General features: G+C 37.7%; 1 protein-coding gene across 1 annotated transcript; it reads left to right on the forward strand.

Annotated features, from left to right (window-relative positions):
* Positions 1–4,950: 4,950 nt before the first annotated feature.
* LOC130743213 (kinesin-like protein KIN-14Q) lies at positions 4,951–10,066 on the forward strand. Its single transcript, XM_057595353.1, has 17 exons — positions 4,951–5,336; positions 5,433–5,513; positions 5,640–5,717; positions 5,811–6,143; positions 6,263–6,324; positions 6,417–6,627; positions 6,721–6,797; positions 6,877–6,976; positions 7,088–7,186; positions 7,272–7,448; positions 7,541–7,826; positions 7,941–8,102; positions 8,204–8,419; positions 8,514–8,551; positions 8,659–8,798; positions 8,894–9,019; positions 9,119–10,066. The coding sequence occupies exons 1-17, from the start codon at positions 5,234–5,236 to the stop codon at positions 9,875–9,877; spliced, it is 3,048 nt and encodes a 1,015-aa protein (XP_057451336.1). The 5' UTR covers positions 4,951–5,233; the 3' UTR covers positions 9,878–10,066.
* The last annotated feature ends 1,591 nt before the right edge of the window (positions 10,067–11,657 follow it).

Genomic DNA, 11,657 nt, shown 5'->3' on the forward strand with positions numbered 1-11,657 from the left:
ACTAACTTTCTCACTCTCTTTGAGGCTTGGAAACGACCCATGGTTGTAAATCCTATTTAGTCTAGTAGTTAGTGACTATTGTGATTTAGTTTCGAATTTTGATATTTTGAATTTCTCTTTTATTTGTAGATTCGGTAACTGTGTAGCAGTTTTTTTTTGTCTAAATCCATACCCGATGGGGCTCTTCCATTGCTTTAAACTAATGTATTGGGCTTAATGCAGGTTTTCACTACTTAATTTTTTTTAGATAAGCCAAAGTGTATTAAAGGAAGTACAAGGGGTATTCCAACCCTAATACAAGAAGTTTAAGCAAAACAAGATCAAAAGAAATAGTACAGGACTAAAAGCCAAAAACTAACAGACATAGAAAAGCCTAATAGTACAGCTCAAGAAATCAGCAGACCCCCACAAAAAAAAAAAAAAATCCAGCAAGAACCTACTCCCAACATAATAATCAAAGTGCAAGGATGCAATTGAGAGGAGACAAAGACCATGCAGCAAAAGAGTAAGGAAACCCTGCCCAGCATAAGCCGCCTTGATCCACTGCCATGATCTGCGCTTTACCCACTCAAACACTAATTCCACTACTTAATGAATGACCTCTAAAGTAATCACATATTATATAACTGCTTGGGTGAGATGGGTAGCTCACATGGTTGAGCTAAGGGTAATTGTAGATGAAGGATCAGGGTTCGAACCCTAAGGAGGATAATTTATACTAATTTACTAAAAACTAACATTTGCTTAGACCAAATACAATGGTTTGTTGAATTTACTTACTCCCAACACCACTTTTTCTCTTCCCAACACTCCACATCATCTTCTCTCTCCAATTCAACACTCATTCAACTTTTACCCACTCCAATGGTTTTTCATTCAACACCCTACCCCACCACTCACCCTACCCCACCACTTTTTTATTTCATATTTTTATTTAATTTTATATTTTTGTTTTTATGATTACATAAAATTACAATTATCGATTTAAATTAAATTAAAATAATAAACACTTAACAATTTAATTTTTTTAAAAAAATATAGACTATAATTTATTTTATTTTCTTAACTTAAAATGCAAGACAACAAACTAAAAGCACACAACACACAAATAACGTAATTAGTACGATACAAATCATCGTCAATGAGGAACACATTCCAAACTTTGCCCAGATGTGCTTCACTAGATCTGCTTGCAGTTCGTGATGAACATTTGGATCACGCAACTCGGATCTAGGACGCACATGATTTGCAAAAGCGGGTAACACCTCGGTCGAGTGTGGTTGCAGTGTATTAGATCCACTTTCCCCAGATTGCTCAAAATCGGTCCAACGTTGAGAATATGTATCTCGTTCATCCTCAACAATCATATTATGTAATATGATGCATGACCTCATAATGATACCTAAATCAGCTATGTCCCACAAGCGAGTTGGTTCACGAATGATTTTAAAACGAGCTTGAAGCACTCAAAATGCACGTTCGATGTCCTTCCGACATCCCTCCTGATATTTTGCAAATAACTTATCGGGTTCACTTTGAGGAAGTCTAATCGATTTGACGAAAGTTGGATAAGAAGGATAGATACCATCAGCTAGATAGTATGTCATATTATAGGGACGTTGATTCACAAAGAAATTCACAGTTGGAGCATTTCCCTGTTCCACGTCATCAAACACTGATGACCGATCTAGAACGTTTATGTCGTTCAACGTTCCCGGACATCCAAAAAAGGCATGCCAGATCCATAGATTATGAGATGCAACTGCTTCAAGAATAACTGTTGTGGTTCCCTTATCCCCTCTAGTAAATTGACCTTCCCATGCTTTAGGACAATTTTTCCACTCCCAGTGCATGCAGTCAATACTCCCGATCATGCCTGGGAACCCCCGCATTTCACTAACATGTAGTATTCTTTGCAGGTCATCTTGGGTTGGTGCTCTCAGGTACTCTTGCTCATACAATCGTATGATTCCTTTACAGAATCTACGTAAACACTCCAATACTGTAGTACCTCCTATTTTGACGTACTCATCGACCGCATCTGCTGCCACACCATATGCTAACATTCGCATTGATGTGGTACATTTTTCTAAGGGTGATATACCTTCTTTATTGGTTGCATCAACTCGCTGGGTGAAGTAGTTATCACTACTTGAAAGGTCCCCAATGATTCGAAGAAAAACATGTTTTTGCATCCGGTACCGACGACGAAACATTGCATCGTCATATGTAGGCTCATTGGCAAAGTAGTCGTCAATTAGCCTTTAGTTTGCCGCTGCATGATCTCTACTGAGATATTTTCTACTACGAGGTGCACTATCTTCCAATATTTTGTTTCTATGCTCTCTAAATCTGTTGACTATATAAGTTTCTTCAATTTCACAATTTTGAACGTATGTTGCGAGATCAAAAAGATTTTTTGATGGATCCATTTGTTGTGAAATTTGAAGTAGATTGGAAGAGATTTGGGATATTGGTACATCAATGGATCTATGAGTCCATATATATAAGTACATTGAATGGTGGACACTGGCGGATTCGAAATAAGTTATCAACCAGAGTTAATTATCGGAAAAGGACTAGATTCGAATTGAGTGGTACATATTCAAACACAGTTACCCATACATTAAAGTCAAACACTACTGACTTGACACCACTGACCAATTATTAAAGCAAACACTACAGACTTGACACCATTGGAGGATTCGAAATAAGTTATCAACTATAGTTAATTATCGAAAAATGACTAGATTCGAATTGAGTGGTACATATTCAAACACAGTTACCCATACATTAAAGCCAAACACTACTGACATGACACCACTGACAAATTATTAAAGCAAACACTACAGACTTAACACCGCTGACAAATTATTAAAGCAAACACTACAGACTTGACATCACTGACAAGTTTGACCGAATACAGACAAATACTCGATTGAAATTAATTTCCAAATAGCTCTTGGGACAACTGCTTGAACAGCTCTTTCTTACGGTCATCGAGATGCTCTTCGGAACTTAGCTTTAGATACAAATTGATTTTCTTAGTATGAGTCTTGTCTTTCATCAATTGGTTAGTCTCTTGTTGCACTGATGCTATCTTCTCCAATCGTTCAAGCTCTTTCTCCTTGAACTGTTTGAATTCAGCCCAATCTTTGTCTACCTCCTCCAAGGCAGTTTCTCTACTTTTTTTTTACTCTTTTTTTTAGCTGCCTCCCTACCCATTGGACGAGGAATTGATCCTATAGAGTTTGAGCCACATGCATCACTCTCGTGAGATCTCTTAGATCCACTACTTCTTGAGCCACCATTTCCTCCTACTTGACTACAAAAACGTGGTTGATCACGGAGAGCGTGCCATTCTTCCATCAAAGTAAATTGAACATTCTTCCCACTTGCGAATAATTCCTGCGCTTTTGTCAAAACATCATTCTCCGACCAACCGCTTCCTTTCTCACGCTTAGCGCCATCATAAGCGCCAATCCATTTGCCCAGTATTTTGTTCATATAATTCCAACGGTTTCGGCATGCAACTCCATCGCGCGGAGGATCGAATGAGCAATGTTCATTACAATACTCAGCAATATCTCTCCAAAATGTTTCTCCTTTATGGTTTTTCCCGACAACACTGCTTGTTCCATATTTAATCCACCCACTAATTAGCACCAAATTTTGTGCAGTGTTCCATGCTGGTGACAGGGTTTTCTTGCTCTTAGGAGTTGAATCCTCTTGATTTGGAGTGACTTCATTAGCAGCTGTCATACCACCAAGAGTTATTTGTGTTGAAAATTCGGGAAATTCAGGTGCATCAACACTCGGAAAATTTTCATTCACCATTGGCATATAACCACTAAACGGGGTGTTTGAGATGGATATCTCATAGATCCATAAGATGGATGAAAGGATGACTGGTTGAAATTTGGTGCAAAACCAAAATTATGTATGTTTTGAGGACGTTGGTTGGAAAATTGATTTGGATCTTGATAATTGTTGGGATTTTGAAGACGTTGGTTGGGAAATTGATTTGGATCTTGATAATTGTTGGGATTTTGGTAGTTAAATGAGTAGTTAAAAGAATTCTGGGTGTTAAAATGGTAATTGTTGGAATCCATTTCAAAACAAAGGCTAATAGAAAGATAATAAGATGATGAAAAACTTGGTTTTTTTTTTCTGTGTCCAAATCAAACGAACCAAGTATCTATTTATAGAGGAAAAAAATCATGAATTTTGGTTAAAAAAAAAATTCCATTAAAATTTTTTTCGATGAAATAATTGAGTTCAAAAGATAAAATGATAAAAATACAGCGACCCAATCAAAGCCAGCCACGTGTCACACTCAAAGATTCCCGTCAGTTTTCTCTCTCCTCCAGTAGGCTCCCACGCGCCTTGTCTGCGCGTGGAGAGCACGCGCCTGACCTTCCCCAATCTAAAGCCGCCACGTGGCAGCCGGCTCCCCTCTCAACATTGTTGACTCCTCTCAACACTTCTCTCCTCCACCTCATCTTCAACAAACCTCAACCAACCACTACACACCCTCAACAAAATTCAACCCCCTCTCAACAAACCATTGTATTTGTCTTATAAAAAAAACATAACTGCTTAAAAATATTTCCACTCTTTATTGACTAACATTTAAATATAACACTGTCATTGAATATCTTTTAAGATAGAGAGTAATTCTTGTAATCATATTATGCCCAATTTTCTTACTATCCTTCTAAATCTTGTCACACTTTTCTATAGGTAATAAATTTGTATTCACCCAGGACACTTGTGATTTTGAGTGTATCAAATTTATGTGTTGCCCCCTCTCACCTTTTAATCCAAAGTAAAAGAATACATAAGAAAAAGTTAAAAAAAGCACGTGTCTTTGTTCCAACAACATTGAGTTAATCCAAAGTCAAACAGAACCCAAAGCAAGAAAGCAGAAACTCCACCAACAAGCCACAACAAGCAAATATTGCTCTCTCCCTTCACCCGCTTACCACGTTTCAAATTTCAAAACCTCAACGGTCCAATTTTTCCAATAAGGCAAGTTCAATCTACATACAAACTCACTAACCAAATCAAAATCAAATCCATTTCACAAAAACCCTATAACCTTTTTTCATCACAATCATCACTCCCACCATCATCACCATTTTATTTATGCTTTATTCTATCATTGTTCTTGTTATTATCATTCATTGTTTCTGTATTCAAAAAAGTTCAAACATTCTTGTCATTTGAATTGATGGAAGATAATAATAATAATGATAAATGGCGTTACTATGATCATGATGACCCTCTTCTTCTTCTCACAGACGCTTCTTTTCAACAAGAAACTTCTCCCAATCGTGAGAATCTTCCACCATTTTTCCATTTTCTTTCTCTTTTCTAGGCATGAAAATTGACTTCAAATCTCTGAATTTGTTTCCCTTTTGATGTGACAGAGTTTTCAGAAACTCCACTGAGCTCGCAGAATTCGGCTATGGCGGTTGATCCTCAATCTCATGGTGGCAGCCCATGTTACGGTTAGTTTGGTCACTGAACAAAGGGGGGGGGGGGGAAACAATTTAAAATTTGAATCTTTTCTTGTTTTGGATGAACCCCATTTTCTTGATTTTGATGATTGATCATGTTTTGACATGGGGCTTTAGGATTATCTCCGAAAATTGGAGGCTTTGCTAGGAACAGTGTGCGATTTGATGACCAAGTTGTGAAAAATGCGGTTCATGGTAATAATTTTAGGGTTTGTTTGCACAATTTTCAGGATTTTTCCCCTTTTTTGGGGAGGATTTGATTGAATTTTATGTGATAAATTGTTTCAGGAGGATCTACATTAGGGTTTTCTCTGGCTTCCCCAGATATGGTAATCTGTGGTGGCTCACCTGATATTGGTGGAATCAGCTATGTTGAATCTCCTGAGTTGTTGAAGAGAGAAAATTATAAGAAATTGGAGTCATCTATGGAGCTTTCTCTAGAGAATGGCATCAATGGGGCTGAAGTTGAAGTTTATAATGGCCATAAGACCCCAACTGTTAAATTCTCTAATTTGTGTCAAACTTTTGAACCAGAGGAAGAGCTTCTACCCCCTCAAGCCTCCTTTGAGCTTCTTCCGCCGCCTGTGACCAAGGATGAGTCTCCCCAAGCCTACCCTTCTAGTGAGTTCAACTCTTGGTATCTCTAATTGTTAATGAAGGTTCTTTTAGTCAACATTATGTGATGTTGCTGGTTATAGTACTAATTGTTATTTACCAACAAAATTTTGCACTGAATTCAGGAGATAGTGAAGTGCTAGAAGATGCTGAGCTGTCTCAGGAGGAAGAATTGGAGCCCTTAGAAGTATGTTGCTATATGAACAATGTGATTTTCATTTTTTCACTTTGAGCTGGAAAATTAGAGTTGTTTTTATTCCCTCAATGATATTTTTGTAGGATGCCACGGATATTGGGGTGGAAGAGAAATTTCAGAAGCTGAAAAGAGGGTTTGAGTGTCAGAGAAAGGAGCTGGCAGAAACTAGAAGAGAGTTGAGGGAGGTCAAGAGGGAGAATGAACATAAGAGTAAAGAATGCCAAGAAGCTTGGAACTCCTTGAAAGAGCTTCAGAATGAGCTAATGCGCAAGTCAATGCATGTAGGATCTTTGGGTATGCATATACCTTTCTGAAGTTATCATTTAACTAAGCATTTGAGAATTGAGATTGTGTTTATCTAATCCCCTGATATCTTCGGCTCTGCAGCATTTGCCATTGAGGGGCAAGTGAAAGAGAAAAGCAGGTGGTTTTCATCAATGAGAGACTTGGTGAGGAAATTGAAGGTAATGATATCCTGACAAAGTTTAATGACAATGAAAGCAAAGATTTACTTATAACGTGTTAGTCAATTTCACTGGATAGATTATGAAAATGGAACACATAAAGCTATTAGAGGAAGCAGAGGCATACAAGAAATTTGAAGCAGATATAAATCAAATGGGGCTATTCATCAAGAACCAAAGTAAGTAGACATTGTTGCAATGTAACTCTTAATCTTGTATAAAGTTAATAAAGTTTCCCATTCTGCACTTGTCCACAAGTTTTATCCCTATATTTCATTCTCTTTTCATAGTTAATGAACAATTGGAGTCACATGAAGATCTCAAGTCAAAATATATTGAAGGGGCTAAGGAGCGGAAAGAGCTCTACAATAAGGTTTTGGAGTTGAGAGGTAAGCCTGTGCATTGGATCCTATTTTCTTAGACTCAAATGGGATATGTTATCCAGGATGATTCTCCAACTATTCTTCCTCACAGGAAACATAAGGGTCTTCTGCCGGTGTAGGCCGCTCAATGCAGAAGAGATAAAAGCAGGAGCCTCAATGGCCTTAGATTTTGATTCTGCCAAAGATGGTGAGCTTACTGTAATGTCAAATGGAGCTCCCAGAAAGAATTTTAAGTTTGATGCTGTCTTTGGTCCTCAAGCTGAACAAGGTAATTATGTATAAATGTCATGGATTCGTTAAGACAGTTCTGTATTGAAGACAAATGCTCATTTTGACAATTTTTCATTGTTTTCTTTACAGCCGATATTTTTGAAGACACTGCACCATTTGCAACCTCAGTTTTAGATGGGTACAATGTATGCATTTTTGCATATGGACAGACGGGGACAGGAAAAACTTTCACAATGGAGGGCACAGAAGAGGCTCGTGGAGTTAATTTTAGGACTCTTGAGAAAATGTTTGACATAATCCACGAGAGAAAGACACTTTACCGTTATGATATCTCTGTAAGTGTCTTAGAGGTGTACAATGAGCAGATAAGAGATTTACTGGTTTCAGGAAATCAGCCAGGAATGGCTGCAAGAAGGTAGACTACAAATTTTGCAGTTAAACATAGACAAGGAAATTTAAGTCAAATTTACTTATTCTTGTAGTTTTTCAGAATTGTAACTGATAGTTTAGTAAATATGGGTAATTGTAGATTGGAAATAAGACAAGCTGGTGAAGGAATGCATCACATTCCGGGGCTGGTTGAGGCACAAGTGAACAATATGACTGAAGTCTGGGAAGTCCTACAAACTGGTAGCAATGCAAGGGCTGTAAGTTCAACCAATGCCAACGAGCACAGCAGCCGATCCCACTGGTTAGCTTCAACTTTTTTTTAATTGGAACAAACCATATTTGAATATGATGGTTGGAGAATCACTGCTTATTAATGATTTTGGTTGTTCTTACTCTATACAGCATTCACTGTGTTATGGTTAAGGGGGAGAATTTGTTGAATGGGGAACACACAAGGAGCAAGATGTGGCTGGTGGACCTAGCGGGCAGTGAGCGAGTTGCAAAGACAGAAGTGCTCGGCGATAGACTGAAGGAGACGCAGAATATTAATCGGTCTCTGTCTGCACTTGGTGATGTCATATCAGCTCTTGCAACTAAAAGTTCACACATCCCTTTCAGGTTATTGTAATTTAAATATTAGCTCTTGTTTTTAATTGTGAATGCTGAAATGGAACACCACCTTTAAAAGTTTTTATTGTTTTTCATGATGCAGGAACTCCAAGCTTACTCATTTGCTGCAAGACTCATTAGGTACTTATTGCTCGTTGTTACTTAAAGAAACTTTATGTGCTTGAGTTTTATCCTCTGCATGTATGCAAATTTGACTATAAAATTGATGAATAATTTTGTATTCCTAGGAGGAGATTCAAAGGCACTCATGTTTGTCCAGATTAGTCCTAATGAAAATGATTTGAGTGAGACAATTTGCTCTCTGAACTTTGCTAGTCGAGTAAGGGGAATAGAGTTAGGCCCTGCAAAAAAGCACAAACAAGAGATGGTACGATCGTTGTAATGCTGTTGATTTACCAGCATTTCATTGCTTAACTGCGCGATATTAGACTCATGTTCAATTTGCATACTTTCCTTTCCTAGGCTGAGAAAACCAAACAAGAGGTGAAGCTGAAGGATTTCCAAATCAAGAAGATGGAAGAAGCAATCCATGGATTAGAGTCCAAGATGAAAGAAAGAGATACTAAAAACAAAAACCTGCAAGACAAGGTAATCATATAAGATAGCAAATTCGATTTTTTTTTAATTAACCTTGTACACTTCCTTTACTTTTGAATCTCTCATCAACATCTGTGTCTACTTTTGAAGGTCAGGGAACTGGAATCACAGCTTCTGATTGAAAGAAAGCTAGCGCGTCAACATGTAGACTCAAAGATAGCTGAGCAGCATCAAATGAAACATCAAGAAGAGCAGAACAACGCACTTATGAGACCAGTACTTGCAAACCGACCTGTAGGAAATCTCAAGAGTTTCAATGATCCAGCTAGACCACTCATGGAGAACAACATCTTAAAACCTATTATACCCTTTTCTACAATGGAGAGCTCCACCAAGTACATTGATCACACTGAGAAAGAAAACAATCCTGACATGGCCGAAAAAGGGCTACTTCCGAAAAGGACCGGAAGAGCCTCTATCTGCACAATGACACCGCGCGTTCCTTCAGCCACTGCTTTAAGGCGCAACTCCCTGATTCCTCTCCCTAGCTTAACACAGTTTCCAACACCATTGTTACCCAAGTTAACAAAACAAGCTGATCAAAAAGATGTCAATGGGGAATCAGAATCCAGCTGTTTGCCTGCACAGACTCACTGTGAGAGTCCCAAAGAAGTAAGAATTGGTGTTAAGAAGATGAGTGGCACACAAAGAAGAAGCCTGAATAAGAAAATGCAGGTAAAGTCTCCACTGCAACACTTGAGAAAGGTTGGTGTAGGAGTGGAGAAAGTTAGAGTTTCCATTGGAAGTAGAGGGAAACTGGGGCAAAGGGTGCAACCCGGAAGTGGTAGAAGAGGTGGAGCTAAAGAGCAAAAGAATGCTCAGAAGGAGAAGGAGAGGGGATGGATATGAAACCTGAGTTGATGTAGATTTTTTTATTTTCTTTGTTTTGCTATGTGTGGATAGATTAAATTGATTTCTTGTGTGACACCCTCTCTCAAGGAATATGAAAAATTACATGTTTTTCATGTTGAAAATGTTAAATAGTACGGAAACTCGTTTTGTTAAGGTTCTATGAAATGAGACGCGGTGCAACAATCTCTTGCAAGTTTTGCTTTTGACATGTATAATATTTTTAGCATAAATATGTTTAAGGAACTTTGTAAGAGGAATCAAACTTAGTCCCGGAAAAAAAAATCATTAAAATGCCATCCATAACCCAGAAATACTTAAACCAGATCCTAGAAATCATCAAAACTCACTCTTTAGTCTTCCAAACAATTAACTGTACCAACTGAACCAAATCACCACAAAGAAGTCGTTAATTAGTTACGAAGCTAGTAATACCAAAATGAAGAGATACAGAACAAGCTCCAATATCTAACTTGCTTGAATATAAATCTAAGATATCATAATAGAAACTACATATATTTTCCATAGCATTATGTGATCAAAATATCAGGTAGCGAATGGATCAATTCAGATCATAACCCTTTTGCACTTGGTGTAAGACCCACATGAGGGTTTTGAAGAAGAACAACAATTTATGCTCAAGTTTATGGTGAACAACCATTTATGCTCAAGAGACATGGCGAAAGAATACTTGTTATGCCTGGAGAGACTCATACAATAATATTTCTTCTGCCTGAAGAGGAAGGGACAAATGATACTCAATAATACCCTAAGAGGCAGTTTCAAAGAATACTCAACAATGACTTGAGAGGACGTAGTTGGTAAAGAATACTCGTTGTGCCTAGAGAGACACGTACAAGAATACTCAACAAAGTCCGAAGAGACAAGTTTAAAAAGAATACTCATTATGCCTGAAGAGACATCTACAATAATACTTGCAAGCAGGGACGAATCCAGAAATTTTATGTAGTGGAGCAATATATACATATAAATTCGTATTAAAAATAATTAATATATACTATTAGAAGTTAGGACATTTTTTACTAAAGGGGACACAAGTGAATACATTTTTTACCAAAGTGGTCATAAAAAAACCTCATACTCTTACTACTCAAGTGAGGACATTTAGCAATCTAGAAACACAAGTGAGGGCATATAGCAATGTGGAACATAAGTGAAGGAAATTTTTTATCAAAGAAGTCATAAAAAATCACATACTTTTACTACTCAAATTTTTTTCTAATGTGTTTTTGCAAATTCAAGTGAGGGCACTTGCCCTCACACTCTTCTACTTAGATCAGTCTCTGCTTGCAAGGACAAGCTCTCCTTGATACTTGATAGTGGAAGTCATGGAAGTTGCCAAAGACTGGACGTAGCCCCCTATATTGGGTGAAACAGGATAAAAGATGTATGTGCTCTGCCCGCTGCCTATCTCTTTACTTTATCGTATGCACTACACGTCTCTAGACTACGCTCATATGAAGATATCATTACAATGTCAGCTGAATCTAGTCAATCGTGATCAAATTCCATAGACACAATCCAACCCCCTTTGTTGTGTCCATGTGATCTAACCTTCAAGTCGTATCAGAGCTAGGCTCTTGGTTGTTATCTTAATCAATGTAGAGAAGATCCACACGATTGACAAAAATCCAATATAACAAAGTTTATACCTCCATTGGAAATCATATAAAAGTGATGGTGCTTAATGAAGATTTGAATGATGAAGCATTCAATGAAGAAACCATATGAGCTCATAGTGAAGTCCATGATCACATTC

The sequence above is a fragment of the Lotus japonicus genome, chromosome 3 (assembly GCF_012489685.1).
Source record: "Lotus japonicus ecotype B-129 chromosome 3, LjGifu_v1.2".
Taxonomy (NCBI): Eukaryota; Viridiplantae; Streptophyta; class Magnoliopsida; order Fabales; family Fabaceae; genus Lotus; species Lotus japonicus.